Source organism: Saprolegnia parasitica (genome assembly GCF_000151545.1).
Source record: "Saprolegnia parasitica CBS 223.65 unplaced genomic scaffold supercont2.12, whole genome shotgun sequence".
Lineage (NCBI taxonomy): Eukaryota > Oomycota > Saprolegniomycetes > Saprolegniales > Saprolegniaceae > Saprolegnia > Saprolegnia parasitica.
In genome coordinates, this window is record NW_012156406.1 from 673,316 (window position 1) to 688,657 (window position 15,342).

Sequence of the window (15,342 nt, forward strand, 5' to 3'; positions counted from 1 at the left end):
GTCTTGAGAACGTCTGCAGAAGGGCCCTATTACATATAGCTACAGCATAGTCATCCAGCACTGGTACAGTTTGAGATCGAGACGACGACGTCGCGAGGGCATTACGTTGTGGCAGACGCTTGCGCGGTCGCCCTTTTTGCATGGCCACCCACCTCATTGTATCACAAGGGGGGTGGCACGAAAGCGTATCCCTGGATCTGATTGGCTTCTTTTGTACCTTCAAGAACTCCAAATATACTTGAAGGCTCGGCGACGGACGCTTCGCCCGAGTCTGTATCTCTCTTCCTCCCCTCGCTTCATGGCCTCTCCTCGTTGATGCAACAACCACTCCTCGATTGCACCACGTCTTCTTCCATGTCCCTCCGGCTGCCGCAGAGTCCGCCCAGGTACAGTACTACCACCATGCTGTATCTAATAACGTTAGTATCTGCGCCGTGCCGCTCGTTGGGAAGCGCCGGCCATCCGAGTCGCCGCGGCCATCGGTCGACCTCGAGCGAAGCGCCGTGCGTATCGACCGCCAGCGCAGCGGCAGCTCGCCGCCCAAGCCTGCGCGCGTCACGTCGCCGGGAAAGCACGCGCCCGAAACCACCGGCATGCTCCTTGTGAAAGACACGACCACGGAATGGACCAAGGTAGCTCCTTGACGACCGCAGAGCTTGTGGCCTCATCCAACTTACCATGCTAGCGCTGGTGCCAGCTCGTGGGCTCGACCTTGTCGATCTACGATACGCCGTCCAGTTCAGCGCCGTGGCACCAACTCGACATGTCGTACCGCACGGTCGTACGCGTGGCGCCGACTTCGCCAACGTCCAGCGCGGCGCACTATACGTTCTCGCTCGCCCAAGGCGGCAGTGTACGCGACGCCTATGCTGGCAACCTGTGCTCACCGACAACCATGGTAGTCGGCGGCGATCGTGCTCTGCCGCGCCGACTCGGCCGCGGACCTGACCATGTGGGTCGACGCGCTCTCGCCGTATGCGCAAAAGGTGCAGCAGACCGCCAAGAAGCAGCGGTTCGAGGCGCCGTTTAGCCAAACCGAGTTTGTGACACACAAGGTCGCGTCAGTGCCGCCGAAGATGCTGCACTTGATCCTTATCCGGCACGGCCACTACGTCCACGCCCACACAAAACATGCGCGCGACAGCGAAAAAGTGCTCTCGCACATTGGTCGGCAGCAAGCGGAGCTCGTGGGCCAGCAGCTCCAAGCCATGAGCGCGCCGTCCCGCGACGATCTCCTCATTCTGCACAGCGACATGCGCCGCGCGATGGAAACTGCAACGATCATTGGCGATTTCTTTCCCGACTGCGCACTCTCGTGCACGCCGCTGCTCCGCGAAGGCTGGCCGGGCAACCCGTCGCCGACGGACGCCAACGCCAACGTCTTGTCGCCCAAGGAGCAAGCGATCGAAGACGACCGGCTCGACGCGGCGTACCGAGCACTCATCTCGACCGACGTGCTCGACGAAGCGGCTTCACTCGAAGGGCCGCATGGGTGCCGCGTTGTCGTCTGCCATGCGAATTTGATCCGGTACTTTCTGTGCCGCGCGCTTGGCATCTCGCCCGTCGGCGTGTGGGGCCAGTTTGAGATCAACCACTGCAGCATTACGCGCCTCGACATTGGCTCCAACGGCACGTGCAAGGTGCTCAGTGTCAACGAGTGCGGCCATTTGCCCACGTCGCTGCGCACGTCGAGCGAAGACCACTTGTAGCAGCGTTCTCGACGCGTCTAACTTATCGTTGTTGCGTTTTTTCATTTTAGCCGATTTTCGCACCAAAAATGACCAAAAATGGAGGGAAAAGCAAAATTTACTTTTCCGCGCGGATCCGGGCCTTGTACGCGCTTGTCGTCTCAAAGTCATCACCTTGGCTCCACATCTTGAGCTTCTTGGCCTTGGCTTTGGCTTCGAGCTTGTCGTACGTGGCTTGCTTGCCGCCGTAGACCGCGCCAGTCTGCCGGTACACGTTGGCTAGACCGACCTTGAGCAGCTCCTCGGACGCGTCCTTCTTGAACGGCCCCCAGCCATACTCAACGAGGCACACTAGAGCAGGCATGCGCTCAATGTGAACGGTGAACAAGAGAGATACCCGCGCGGGCGTACTGATCCTTCTGCAGCAGCGTGAGCGTCAGCTTGCGGTTCTCGAGCAGCTTGGTCAAATGCGCCTTGGCTTCGTCACCAAACGGCTGGCCTTGGTTGCCAAACTTGGCCGTCTCGGGCGTATCTAAGCCACCCATAAGGTGAGCTTTGAGAAAAGGACAGGTAGTACCAATCGCGCAGAGGCGGATCTGGAGCGTCTGCTCCGAGAGCTTGCCGTCCATGGGTCCAAGACCACGGAAGAGCGGGAGGTGGCGCACACGCAGCGTATCACCGTCGCTAAAGTTGATGGCCTTGGCCTTGATCTTGCGCTGCTCCTGGAACATAAAGTTGGGAATGTCTTCGACTGTTGCAAAGCGCGTGAAGGGCGCCCGAAGCCGCGGCAAGACGAGCCCGAGCCCGAGGCCGATGAGGAACGCGCCGCCGATCTGGACGTGCGTGTTGTCGAGAAGCTGCATTGGCAGCAAGTGCTTTTGACCGTCGGCCATCTGCTGCATCTGCGCCCGCACGCGCGTCCACTCGGCCTCGGCTGCCTTCTGAATCGCCTCCAAGTCCATCGATGCTGTAGAAAAGTGCAGTCGGCGGTGATCACCATCACCAGCAGCCAATGGCATCGCGTACACGACTGCTTTTCAATGCATTTTCACCAATCACATCACGCATTGCAGGACGCTCTTGGTGATATGTCTTGAAGAGCTGTCGTCGAGTGCCTGGACTATAACTTGGCCAGCTAACGTGGACAAGCACATCAAGCACCAAGTATCCATGAAAAACGCAGCTTGGTGCTGACTTGGGCTCGAGCCAGCTCTGTATGCTGACACTAGTAAATGCTTGACGACAGCTACAATTCCCTTGGGTACAATGGGCTCTGGACGGGATGCCCGATGTGCGATGGAGCTTGCTGGCATCTCTCTACTCTACTGGTGTAGTAGTACTCGGTCGAAGCGATCGAATCTTGGTGGCCAGCTGCAGCGCCACGATGGCACAACAGCGTGTACCCAAGCGCGCGCGCATAATTTCAAACTTGGCATTTGTATGCAGCACCCGCCGAGGCAGAAAGATTTTGACCAATGAACGCGCGACGGCAGATTCCTCTACAGAAAGGACATGGCGCCAGCTGGTGCAAAGTCGGGCGACGTTGTCGTCATCCGCGGACCGAGCGCATTCGTCAAGGACCAGGATGCCGCACCACTGGCTCCGCCCGCTGCTGCTGCTGCTGCTCTTGGTTGCCGAGACGCACGCCAAGTGGGCGCCGACCGAGAAGGACACGTTCTACATTGGCAACGACATCAAAGTCACGCACCAAGCGTCGCCAAGCTCGTGCAAGCGCGACTGCGCCGCCGTTGTTGGCTGCGTCCTGTACGTCTGGGAGCCGCGCGACGGTGGCGTGTGCTTGCTCAAGAGCCACAAGGGCGTGCAGGCGCCTCTGCCCGGCGTACACGCCGCCGCCCTCGTGCACCAATCGATCAACGCCAAGAACTTGGTTCCGCGCGGTAGGCTCGACCACGTCGCGATCGAGTTTGCCATTTATGGCGACGCGCCGCTGCCGCGCGTGCCCTATCACTACGTAGCCGGTGCGCAGTGGAACGTCTTCTTCCCAAGAGCGCTCTACACGGCGGTCTTTAACGCAAGCGAGCGCGTCTTTGATCCTGAATACACGCTGTCATCGGACGCCGAAATCCCGTCGCCGTACGCAGGCGTCGAGTCCGTTGGCGAGTGTGCGCGCATTGCCGCGTCGCAGGACTTTGCCTTCTTCACGTACCTCCCGTCGCCGCAGCTATGCGTGCCGGCGGCCTTCTCCAATACGAACCCGAATGCCGACCGCGCGGCCGTCTTGCGGCATCCAATGGCAGGCGCCCACGTCACAATGACATACCCGAAGGAAGTGCCGTCGTCGTTCACGCAGGCGGCGCCCAACGCCACCAGTGCTGATGCGTGCCTCGCGGCGTGCGAAGCCGCGGTCTCGACCTGCGTCGGGTACCACTTTACAAATGGGTCGTGCGCGCTTGTGGCGCCGCGGCCCGCGCCTGCCGACGTCGTTGCTGGCTGGGTGCACCAAGACATTGCCCATGAAGAGGACGTCATGATCCGCATGGCGTTCATGCCCGGGTTTGCGCTCACGGGGTACGTCGAGCGACAGGGCCCGAAGAAAGCGTCGCGCTACGACTGCGGCGAGTGGGTCGAGATCACGCAGCACACGTTCTTCCACTACGACGAGGCGACGGGTGCCTGCGCGTACTTTGATCCGGCACCGTCGTCGGCCAACAAGACGATCCAGCTCCAGTACTCGCGCAACGAGCTTCTGCAGCTGCCAGGACATCTCCCAACAACACCGATTCTGGCGACGCTCTCAGCCCCGAGTGCGGCTGCCTGTGACGCGCTGTGCCTCCCGGCCAAGGACAATTGCTTTGCAACCGTCTATGACGCGGTGACACGCGAGTGCGTGCTGCACACGCCGGCTCACGACCCGGCGCGGACGCTGGCGTGGCTCGCGCCGCGAAAGCTCCTCGACAATCTGCAAACGGTCAACGAAGCGCACTTTTTCATCACCGCGCACCAAGACGACCACGAGCTCTTCATGGCCGAGACTGTGCTACAGCGTCTCAACGCGACCAACTCCAAAGCCGTCTTTATCTACGTGACGGCGGGCGACGCCAACGAGACCAACGGCTGGTGGGAAGCGCGCGAGACGGGCACATTGGCCGCGTCCAAAGCGTGGGTCGAGGCGCTCGGGCTCTTCAACTCGCGCATTCGCATCGAAACCATCTTCCTGGCGCAGCACAGCGTGCACAAGGCGACGATCGGCAACGCCGTGCACTACTTCTTGCGGCTCACCGAGGCCGCGGTCGAGGCGTTCATGGCCCACAAGAAGATACCTGCGGTGCCGCCCGTCGACCGTCCGAGCGAGCGCTACCGCAGTCTCGACGACATCAAGGACGTCTTGCACGCCATCATGCATCGCGAGAGCAATCGCATGCCGACCGTGACAGTCGCGACGCACGAGTTCCAGGGGTTTGCAGCCGACGACATTGGCGTCGACCACGAGCTGCACGAGCGCACGGGCGAAATGGTGGACGAGATTGTGGCCACGTCGCGTGACTTTGGCCAGTGCGTCTCTCAGACGTTTTACTATGGCTACCAGCGCTGGCTGCACCCAAGAAACATGTCGCCGGTCGCCACGCGCCTCCAGCGCCACGTGTGGGCGAGCACGTCGAGTGATATGTTTGACGAGCACAAGATTTTCTACCCTGTTTGGCTCGACCACGCGCAGCACCTCGGCCGAGAGTACGTCTCGCGCACTATCTCCGTCGACGGCAAGTGCTCCGTCAACTTTTAGACTAGGAACTGCTTGTGTCATTTGAATTTTATTAACGTGGTGCTGGCTGGTTTGCTACTGTATTAGCCGTCTACACAATTGACAATACAGCTTGTCTAACGACTGCTTCCCGAGGTCAGTTGGTAAAGCTTCTGCTCCGCATCTCGAAGGACGCTGGTTCGAGGTTCGAGCTCGGCGGCGCGCGCGCATGATGTTGCATTCTCCACGTATCCTATCTGTGGCGAAACCACATGGCCGTCACGTGCCAGCGGCGTGCGATGTATACGCTGATGTATACGTAGTGCACCACACCATGTGGGCCCAGGAGTCCAATACACATGGACAAGGTCGCTCGCAGCCACCCAGAAAATCAGCCGTGCGCGTCGCGTGACATCGGCACATTCATCGCGTTACTTGAGCAACAACTGGAGGCGTCACCTTCTCACTCACGCCGTGTACTACTTGTCAATCCGATTGACATGGAGTGACTCAATCCTTACACCAGTAGATGGATACATTTGCACCTATTCAAAGCCACTCATATTCATGTTGTGGTACCAGCCAGCACGTGGTGCTGATCTTCATCAGAGGGTGGTGCGACGACCGCCAGCATGAGACTGCTCCCAAAGCGCAGCGTGCCGGACCTCGCCACTTTGCTCAGCGTAGCCATGAGTGGCCGCCCAGGCCTTTGTTTGTTCCACGTTTACTAAATCAAAACACTGGTACAGTCAACATGGAACAACCAAAGGTGTATTATATCTGGTCGTCCAGATGACAATGTACGGTACAATGATCATTTTCAGCTTCGAGTGCGACGACGGCGATCGCGATTGCATCCCACGTTCTACAAACCTGGTGAATACCGGGGGTGCTGGCTGTCATTCATGTTGATCTGCGCGCAACTACAGACAGGATGCTTCCGCGCACACAGAGAACCCTCGCGACAATGAACAAAGTGCTGGGCTTGGGGAGTAGCCACGTTGTACTCACACTATACCTACAGTCAGAGCAGTGTCAGCGGTACGATGATAGGCTAAGGAACGACACGTGTTGACCATGGCCTACTGTAACACAAGTCTTGAAATGTGTGTCCATATTAAAACCGAGTTTAATTTTGCCCATACAGTACTCGCGAGAGTCCATTGTCGCGAGGGATATCTGTTACAGAGATCCCTCAGAGCTACAGAGTATGTAGCACTTGTGTACACAAGGACCGGTATAGTAGATCGCATCGATCTGAGATACTCAAGTGAGCCGCGACACTCGATGATCGATCCTACTTTCCAACACTTGATCGCATTCTGATTTTGACCGTATTCTTTCTCGAAAAGCTCGTGGCAGCTCGATCCCCTCCAACGAAGTGCTGTCCAACGTACCGACGAGCTTGACCAGAGAGTCCAAGCTCTCCAGATTGCTGTATGTTTTTCGTCATTCGAATGGCTACGAAACTATTTCCGAGAGCTGGAGTAGCACGCAGCAATGATGGGACATACGACCATTCTCAGACTGATGTGATCCGTCATATGCCCAACCCATCAGATGCTCTGGTGGGAACGAAGGAGTAGCCAACCAGGTGGCACAACCCTATACCCAAGCTTTGCACCCAGACACATTGGTATTGCTCGAGGTCAGTGCGGTGGCTCAAGGTCGTCACTTTTGAATTTGCCAGCCATGCTTCAAAGCAACAAGAAGGCTGCCGAGTACAAGACTTTTGAGCCCGCGCCCCGCGTGAACCCACTCGACGACGCCAACGTCGTCTCGCGCCTGGCGTTCGCCTGGACCAAGCCACTGCTTCGGCTCGGAAACGTGCGCCAGCTTGCGTCCAGCGACCTCTGGCAGCTCCAAGGCGCCAACAAGGTCGAGCCGCTCACGGCGCATTTTGAAAACGTCTACGCGCGCAAGAACAAGGGTCTTCTCTCGTCCTTCTTTGCGATCTACTGGGGCCGCTTCGCATGCATCGGCTTCATGCAGCTCTTCACCGTGCTCGCCGACTTGTACGGCCCGGGCTACGTCCTCGGCGAGATCATTCGCGCCGTCGAAGCACCCGTTCTTGACACGACGTATGTCCTCCAACTCATCGGGTCGCTCTACCTCGTGCAAGTGACGGCCGCGTTCATCCGGGGCCACATGACGTACCTCAACGACGTCATTGGCATCCAGTTCTCATCGGTGCTGCGCTCGATGCTCTTCAAGAAGGCTTTGCGCTTGGACGCATCTTCCAAGAAGGAGAAGACAGCGGGCGATATTGCCAACCTCTTCTCGATCGACACCATCAACGTCATGAGCTTTGCGACAAGCATCCACTCGATGTGGGTCGTGCCGCTTCAAATCGGAATTGTGTTGCATCTTCTCTACGCGATCGTGGGCTGGGCCATCTTTGTCGGTCTCGGCGTTGTCGTTCTCATCATGGTCGTCAACGGCGTCGTCGCCGGTCTCATGGGCGCCGAGCAAGAACGCTGCTTCAAGCTCAAGGATGACCGCATGAAGGTCATCAACGAGGTCTTTGGCGCGATCCAGATCATCAAGTTCAACGCGTGGGAGGAAAAGTTCCTCGCCAAGATCCGCCAGCTGCGTCTCGTTGAATTCGCCTCGGCCAAGAAGCTCGTGCGGATCATCGTCGTCCTCATCTCGTTCATGAACTGCACGCCGATCTTTGTCACCGTCGTCGTCTTTGCAACGTTTACGCTCTGGATGCAGCAGGCTTTGACCGTCACGATCGTCTTTTCGACGCTGGCGCTCTTCAAGTCGCTCCAAGACGCCCTTGTGAACCTACCGATGGTGGTCTCGTCCATGGTCCAATCGCTTGTCTCTGCCAAGCGCATCAACGATGTGCTCAACATGTCCGAGTGCGATCCAACCAACGTCTCGACGCCGTCCGACCCGATCGCCGCCGTCTACGCCAAGGACCAGGTCGTCCTCGCCATCGACAATGCCTCGTTCACGTGGGACACGACCACGACGCCCACCTTCACCAACGTCAACCTCCGTGTCACGCGCGGCGAGCTCGTCGTGCTGCATGGCGCGGTCGGCCAAGGCAAGTCGTCGCTCTGCTCGGCGCTCCTCGGCGAGATGCAAAAGCTCTCCGGCTCGGTCTTTGTCGGCGGCCAAGTGGCCTACTTTGCGCAGCAGGCGTGGATCCAAAACACGACGATCCGCGAAAACATCCTCTTTGGCCAGCCGTACGACCGCACCAAGTACCAGAAGGTCCTCGACGCGTGTGCGCTGCAGAGCGATCTCGCGTCGTTGCCGGCCAGCGACCGCACGGAGATTGGCCAGAAGGGCATCAACCTCAGCGGCGGCCAGAAAGCGCGCATCGCCCTCGCCCGCGCGTGCTACAGCGACGCCGACATCTTCATTTTGGACTCGCCCTTGTCGGCTGTCGACGCGATCGTGGCCAGCGAGATCTTTACCAAGTGTTTCCTCGGCCTCTTGGCCAAGAAGACGGTGCTGCTCGTGACGCACAACCCCGAGATCATCGAGTCGGTCGCCCGGACGCTGCTCGTGCAAGACGGTCAGCTCATCGAGTCGACGCACGACTCGCCGCGCACACGTCAAGAAGCGACACCGGCGGTGACGCCACTCAAGGCCCGTACGCCGTACTGGGAAGAGGCGGAGGTCGTCGAGTACCCGGCGCCGGGGCCGCGCCATGAGATGCTGGTGACGCCGTCGCTGCGCACGCCATACAGCTACAACGCGCGCGAGATGCTGTACACGCCGCGCGAGCCGGTCGCGGGCCAGTCGTTTGAAGAGTCGGGCCGTCTCATCGCCGACGAAGAGCGCGCCGAAGGGCGTGTTTCCAAGAAAGTCGTCTACGGCTACGTCCGGAGCATCGGTGGTGCCCCGGCGGTGGCGGCGATCGTCGTCTTGACGTTTTTGACGCAAGTGCTCAAGGTCGGCAGTGACTTTTGGCTCACGTACTGGTCCAACAACGTCCAGCAGCGAGCAAACGCAACGGTGTCTGTCGACAGCAACATGGACATCTACGCGGGCCTCGCTCTCGGCAGCTGCCTCATGGTGGCAGCGCAGACGTACCTCGTCGTGGAGCTTGGTCTCGTCGGGTCCCAGCGTATGTTTGACGGGATGCTCCGCAGCCTCTTGGAGGCGCCAATGCGCTTCTTCGACACCAACCCGATCGGGCGCGTCCTGAACCGGTTTGGTGACGACATCATGGCGGCTGACTTTGGCATTCCGCTGACCCTGGGCCCCATGTTGTTTGAAGTCTCGTCGACGCTTGCCACGCTCGTGACGACGGTCGTGCTCATGCGCTGGCTCGGCGTCTTGGTGCTGCCGCTGCTCGCTGTGTACCTCTACCTTGGCGCGTTCTTCTTGGGCCCGCTCCGTGAAGTGAACCGAATTATCAAGACGACGCGGTCGCCGCTCATTAGCTCCGTCTCGGAAGGCATTGACGGCTCGACGACGATCCGCGCGTTTGGCGACAAGCAGCTCCGCCGCTTCTACCGGCTCAACACGCAAAAGATCGAGACGTTTTGTGAGGCCCGCGTGGTCTACACTGCGATCAACGTGTGGTTCTCGCTGCGCATGTCGCTCCTCGGTAGCACCATCGTGGTCCTTATCCTTCTGGCGCTCGTCTTCCTGCACGAGTCGCTGAGCCCGGGTATTGTCGGCCTCTTGATCACGTACGGTCTCTCGATTCCGGGCACGCTTGCCTTGCTCGTCGGCCTCTGGTCCCAGCTCGAGACGTCCATGATCGCACCCGAGCGCATCCAAGAGTACATTGCGATCGAGTCCGAGGGCGCCCGCGTCACTACCGTCGCCGCCGCCAACTGGCCCACGACCGGTGCTGTCACCTTTGATGCCGTCAGCTTCCGCTACAAGCCCAACGACCCGCTCGTGCTCAAGAACGTCTCGTTTGCTATTGCTGGTGGCGAGAAGATTGGTATCGTTGGCCGCACGGGGGCCGGGAAAAGCAGCCTCATGATGGCGCTCTTCCGCATGAACGACGTGGCGTCCGGGTCCATTTCCATCGACGGCGTCGACATTGCAGCCGTCGGTCTCCGTACGCTGCGCAGCCACCTCGCCATCATTCCGCAAAACCCCGTCCTCTTCAAGGGCACGCTGCGCAACTACTTGGATCCGTTCGACGAGTACGACGACGCGTCGCTCTGGGACGTGCTCCAAAAGGTGCAGGACGGTCGACCGCGTCTCGCAGCACGACGAGAAGCTCCTCGGCCCCGTGGACGAAAACGGCGAGAACTTTAGCGTCGGCGAGCGTCAAATGCTGTGCATGGCCCGCGCCCTCCTTCGGCAAGCCAAGGTCGTCGTGCTGGACGAAGCGACGGCGGCCATCGACCACGCGACGGACAAGGTGCTGCAGGGCGTGATCCGGACCGAGTTTGCGACCTCGACGGTGCTCACGATCGCGCACCGCTTGGACACGGTCTTGGACTGCGACCGGATCCTCGTGTTTGACCAGGGCGCGTTGGCGCAGAGCGGGACGCCGCAGGCGCTCGTGGCTGCGGGCGACGGCATCTTCTTTGAGCTCGTCCACGAAGGCGGCTACATGGACAAGATGACTGTTCACCGCACCGACGAGGCGTGAGCCGTAGACGTAGTGTTAGCTAACCTATGATACGAAGCATGGAATGTAAGTGCGTCTTGCGTAGATCTCTTCATGTGGCAACCGCATGAAGCCAACAAACGCGATCTATCGGATTGATCGACAGTGACAGTGACGTGGTGGCGGCTGGATCCTGAGCTTGACACGCATTATCTGGATGATCGGGTGCCCATGTAACTCAAGACTATCGTATATAGGACAAAGCCTGAAAGAACCAACTCGCTTCCTACCATCACCTTGGCTCCCTGCACGCAGAAACCCGCACCTCCACCTCCCCTGCACCCCCTTACTATTCCCTTACCACTCCCTTACCATCCCCCAAGGCCCCAACACCTTAACACCCCGGCGCTGGCCCCGGTACCGGTAGGTCCGAGGGGCAATGACGTTTAACAGGCACGACGTACAATTTAAACGGGTTAACTGTAAATCCATTTTTGATGCCGAGCTCCACCTCGGCACTCGTAACGCTCGGCGGACCATCAAGGTCTTCTTCAGCTTGTCTAACGACTGCTTCCCGAGGTCAGTTGGTAAAGTTTCTGGTCCGCATTTCGAAGGACGCCGGCTCGAGCTCGGCGGCGCGCGCGCATGATGTTGCATTCTCCACGCATCCTATCTGACAACGGATCGAGAACGAAGGCACCAATCTATGTTGTGTTGACAAAGTGTCGCTTGCGGGGTGAGCTGGTAGGAACATTCTGGTTGAGAATCGGATAGCACGCAAACATCAAGTCATAAATTAGATGGATTCGATGGCACCGCTTGGAGGTGGTTCACTAGTTAACGTTAGTAGCGCGCGACCGCATCGTGGGCGACTTTGTGGTCTTGGCTTTGCAGCTTCTGTCTTCCTCTTGCCCTTGTTGGTCTTGCGCATGTCTTGGGGTGATTTACAGCTTCTTCTCGGTGCGCGGGCGCTTGTTGTGGGGCGACCGGTCGATGGTTGCCGTAGCCGCGCGTTTCTTCTTGTCCTTGGCCAGCGCAGCTTTGGGGCGGTTGGCGTTGGGGTCGATGCTGCACGCGTCGTTGCTCGAGTGCCAGTACCGGTCGTCGCCAATGGACATGCGCCACAGCGCCGCCGAGAAGGTGGGGCGCAGCTTGGAGATGCTTGCGGTCAAAAGTGACGAGAGGAGCATGCACCGAAAGTGGGCTGTCGATTGAACGCGAGAGAACATGATGTAGAGGAGCTCAAAACGTCAATGCTGGCATTGGCATCTTGATGTATCGAGGGACGCATTTACTACCTTGGTTGTCGTCGATGGATGGTTCTTGCAGATTTGCATCACATGATACCGCGTGATACATCAGTATTACGTCGCAATGTGGTATCGCACATGGGTGCATTGGGTCGCCGAGTTCGTCCAGAGCATTTGCCGACGTCGTCATGGAGCCGAGGCGAGTTGCTGAGGTCGCTGCGATGGGTTGTTCACACTTCGCGAGTCTTGCCTTCCTTTGGGTCTCTTGCTTCCTCTGCCCTTGCCGCTCCGTAAAAGCTCCACCTTGTCCACCGTTCGTGGCTCCACCTGCTTCCCATGAGGCTCCATGGTACTAGAGGGCGTCCTTGCCATGGCGGTCGTCTCCGCGCGCTTCCGCTGTCCGGATATTCAACCCGCGCCGAGAGGCTCTATTAGGTGCGGCTGTGAGGGAGGGAGCGATGTACCCTGATAAGTGCGCAGCACTTAATGTGTACAAAAACAAGTATAATGTTTTAGATTGTCAGTACTTAATTAGGACTACAAAATCGCACTTCAATGGGCATGCTCCGCGCGATGCGATTGGCTATGAAACCCAGTTTTATTAAACAAAAAGCCGCATTTATAGCCAATGGGTTGTCCGGAGTAAGACTCGACACGCTGCATCAATGGGACGTTCCTACGAGGATTACAGTTTCGTTCGGGATGCAGCAACGAGCGTACTACCCGCGGATGTACAGGAGCCCCGAGTGGACCGACGGCGACGACGTCATCTTGCTCCGGGAGGTGGCCAGGGACCGGCCCTTCCTTGCGCGCTATGGCTTGGTCGCGGGCGCGTGGACGAGTCTCGCTGCCAAGGTCGTCGCCACCGAGGGCTTTACGCGCACCAACTTTTCCTCGACCAAGGCGCAGGTCCGCTTCACGACCCTCATTAGCAACCATCGGAGCGAGACCGAGACATCGTTGCTCGACTCCAAGTGCTCGGAAGTCTGCTTTGAGAAGCGCTCGCTCCTTGATACCCTCCTGCCTCTATGGAGCAGCCGCAAAGCGAGAGCGGACAAGAAGACACCACGTACCACAGACGCCGACTCGCAGCGTCGAAAGGACACGAAAGGACCAACGCCAGCATCCAACTGCGATGTCGACCCACTGCGTCGCGACGAAGCGCAAGCGGACGGCCAGAAGCGCGGCGACGACAACAACGTGCAAGAACGCGACTTTGAGCTGCGTCAAGAAGATCTGCGCCAAGAAGATCTGCGCCAAGAAGATCTGCGCCAAGAAGAGCTGCACCGAGAAGAGCTGCACCATGAAAAGCGACGCCGAGAAGAGCTGCGCCAAGACGCGCTGCGCCGAGAAGAGCGGCGCCAAGAAGAGCAGCGACGTGAAGAGCTGCGCCAAGAAGAGCGGCGGCGAGAAGAGCAAGAGCCGGACGCCGAGCACCAGTTGGCAGCTGAGCGAGACGAGGAGCCCGACGCCTTGCAGCGCGACGTTGCCATCGTGGCGCCACAGGAGCGGACGCTCGATCAAGCGTTGTACGCCAGCGGCGACGATGAGAGTGCTTCGGAGGACCTTGATGAGGTGGTCGTCCAGCCCAGAGCAAAGAAGCGCAAGACGACTCGCGATGCTGGCAAGGACGACGAGCAGGCTACGATGCTTGAGCTTTTGCGCCACGAGTGGCGTGAGGAGCGTGCGCTGCGACGCGAGCAGTTCGAAGCGGAAATGGCCGAGCGCCGCGACGAGAGACGAGAGCGCATGGAGCTGGCCCGCATGGAGCACGAACGTATGATGCTGCTGCTGCAGTGCCACTCCAAAAAGGTCGAGGCAAGGTCCGATGTTCACAATGTCTAAGTGATCGTGATAAACGGCATGCATTATCTGTCCTTGTCGACGTCGTTGCTGTCGAGGGGATCTCGACGTGGTACTACAACTCTACGCGTGGAGGTCGACAGAATCGCCGGTTGATAGATTAAAGCAAATAGGTCGATCGAATGCGACACGCCAAGAAGGTATAGGGTACAAAAGCTCAGTTGGTGTAGCCCATCGCCTTTTTATAAGCGACCTTGTCCCGCGTCGTCGGGCGGTCTGCGAGCCAATTGCCCGAGCTCGTGCGCCGGGCAAACTTGCGCTTCTTGGCGCCGTCGCGCGGCTGGAAGATGGCTTCGAGGTCGCAGGTCGCGATGAATTCTGGGAAAATCGACGGCGTCGGGTCGATCGCGTCGGGCCCAAACTGCTTGGCGAGCGCCTTCTCCAAGTGCGCCTTTTGCGCCCACTTGGGCACGGCCTTGGTGTCGTCTTCGCCGTTGCCGCTCTCGTCGCTACCGTGTTGGTTTGCTCGCACGAATGCAAACAAAATGGATCGACGCACCTCTCTGGCTCGGACATTTCGTACGTTGTCGGCTCGGGCTTCTTGGATAGCAAGACGGCTTCGATGGGCTTCTTCTTCAACGCCTTGGCACTCGAACTCGGTGCCGAGCTGAGTGGCTTCGCAATCTCGACGCGAGGTTTGGACGCTGCCGCCTTGGCCACTGTCTCGACCTTGCTCCTCGGTTGGTCGTGTCGCTAGATCGTTATTTTCACAAACGCGTGCGACGAGGACCACGTACGAGCTTCTCGGCGCGCTCCAATTGCCTGCGCTTCTCGTCGGTCGCGGCTTGAATCTCCTGCAGGCGGGCCGCGCGCTTCCTCGCCACTTCCGTTTCTCGCTGTCGACGCTCGGCCGCATCGCGCTCTTGCTACAGAGATGTGACGTGTCGTGCGGGATCACGAGGCAAGAAGATGCGGTACCTTTTGACGCTCGGCCTCGGCCGCCACCTGCGCAGCCGTCTTGCGACGCTTCTCTTCGTCGAGCCGGCGCTGCTCCTCGTACATCTTCATGAGCCCTTCCTTGCGTTTGGCGCGATCGATCGCCTTTTTCGGCTCAAGCGCACGGTTGCGCTCGGCGAGCTTGAGCGAGCTAATGGCGGGGACCGTTGCCACCGGCTTGGATGCTGGTTTGGCGGCGAGCGACGAAAACGAGTAGAGTCCCGAGACGAGGTTGGTGGGGCGGCGCGCGTCCACCTCCGATGGCGTCGATGCCGCTACTGGCCGCGCTGCTTTGGACTCTTCTTCGATGCGACGCCGCGCAAACTCGCGGGCTTGTTGTCGCATGCGGTACGACTCTTGCTCGAT

General features: G+C 59.2%; 6 protein-coding genes across 6 annotated transcripts in view; 4 read left to right on the forward strand and 2 right to left on the reverse strand.

Annotated features, from left to right (window-relative positions):
- The first annotated feature begins 330 nt into the window (after window positions 1–330).
- On the forward strand, window positions 331–1,793 carry SPRG_04829 (hypothetical protein). Its single transcript, XM_012343227.1, has 4 exons — window positions 331–386; window positions 425–632; window positions 686–853; window positions 903–1,793. Exons 1-4 carry the CDS (start codon window positions 355–357, stop codon window positions 1,707–1,709), a joined length of 1,215 nt encoding a protein of 404 aa, XP_012198617.1. The 5' UTR covers window positions 331–354; the 3' UTR covers window positions 1,710–1,793.
- Window positions 1,794–1,801: 8 nt separating this feature from the next.
- SPRG_04830 (hypothetical protein) lies at window positions 1,802–2,655 on the reverse strand. The gene is made up of 3 exons (XM_012343228.1): window positions 2,266–2,655; window positions 2,086–2,220; window positions 1,802–2,039 (listed from the first exon to the last, which is right to left on the reverse strand). The coding sequence occupies exons 1-3, from the start codon at window positions 2,648–2,650 to the stop codon at window positions 1,807–1,809; spliced, it is 753 nt and encodes a 250-aa protein (XP_012198618.1). The 5' UTR covers window positions 2,651–2,655; the 3' UTR covers window positions 1,802–1,806.
- A 546-nt stretch (window positions 2,656–3,201) lies between these two features.
- On the forward strand, window positions 3,202–5,477 carry SPRG_04831 (hypothetical protein). Its single transcript, XM_012343229.1, has one exon. It carries the CDS (start codon window positions 3,274–3,276, stop codon window positions 5,428–5,430), a length of 2,157 nt encoding a protein of 718 aa, XP_012198619.1. The 5' UTR covers window positions 3,202–3,273; the 3' UTR covers window positions 5,431–5,477.
- Window positions 5,478–7,080: 1,603 nt separating this feature from the next.
- Window positions 7,081–10,969, forward strand: SPRG_04832 (hypothetical protein; the record flags this gene model as incomplete). Its single annotated transcript, XM_012343230.1, has 2 exons — window positions 7,081–10,551; window positions 10,580–10,969. The coding sequence occupies 2 exons, from the start codon at window positions 7,081–7,083 to the stop codon at window positions 10,967–10,969; spliced, it is 3,861 nt and encodes a 1,286-aa protein (XP_012198620.1).
- Window positions 10,970–12,906: 1,937 nt separating this feature from the next.
- On the forward strand, window positions 12,907–13,628 carry SPRG_04833 (hypothetical protein; the record flags this gene model as incomplete). The annotated part of the gene is made up of 2 exons (XM_012343231.1): window positions 12,907–13,555; window positions 13,618–13,628. 2 exons carry the CDS (start codon window positions 12,907–12,909, stop codon window positions 13,626–13,628), a joined length of 660 nt encoding a protein of 219 aa, XP_012198621.1.
- Window positions 13,629–14,197: 569 nt separating this feature from the next.
- Window positions 14,198–15,342, reverse strand: part of SPRG_19685 (hypothetical protein) — a gene marked incomplete at both ends in the record, with an annotated part of 2,489 nt that continues 1,344 nt past the window's right edge. Inside the window, 4 exons of the mRNA XM_012343244.1 lie at window positions 14,198–14,489; window positions 14,540–14,733; window positions 14,778–14,906; window positions 14,959–15,127. Coding sequence (XP_012198634.1) covers window positions 14,198–14,489; window positions 14,540–14,733; window positions 14,778–14,906; window positions 14,959–15,127 — 784 coding nt within the window. The remainder of the gene's footprint in view (window positions 14,490–14,539; window positions 14,734–14,777; window positions 14,907–14,958; window positions 15,128–15,342) is intronic.

Excerpts from the sequence above, each read along its gene's own strand:
- SPRG_04830 (XM_012343228.1), bottom strand. The coding sequence starts at position 2,650 with ATGGACTTGGAGGCGATTCAGAAGGCAGCCGAGGCCGAGTGGACGCGC. Across the intron at positions 2,221-2,265 it reads GATCCGCCTCTGCGCGATTG|ATACGCCCGAGACGGCCAAG; the intron begins GTACTACCTGTC and ends TGGGTGGCTTAG. Across the intron at positions 2,040-2,085 it reads GGATCAGTACGCCCGCGCGG|TGTGCCTCGTTGAGTATGGC; the intron begins GTATCTCTCTTG and ends TGCCTGCTCTAG.
- SPRG_04831 (XM_012343229.1), top strand. The coding sequence starts at position 3,274 with ATGCCGCACCACTGGCTCCGCCCGCTGCTGCTGCTGCTGCTCTTGGTT.
- SPRG_04829 (XM_012343227.1), top strand. The coding sequence starts at position 355 with ATGTCCCTCCGGCTGCCGCAGAGTCCGCCCAG. Across the intron at positions 387-424 it reads CTGCCGCAGAGTCCGCCCAG|TATCTGCGCCGTGCCGCTCG; the intron begins GTACAGTACTAC and ends TAATAACGTTAG. Across the intron at positions 633-685 it reads CGACCACGGAATGGACCAAG|CGCTGGTGCCAGCTCGTGGG; the intron begins GTAGCTCCTTGA and ends TTACCATGCTAG.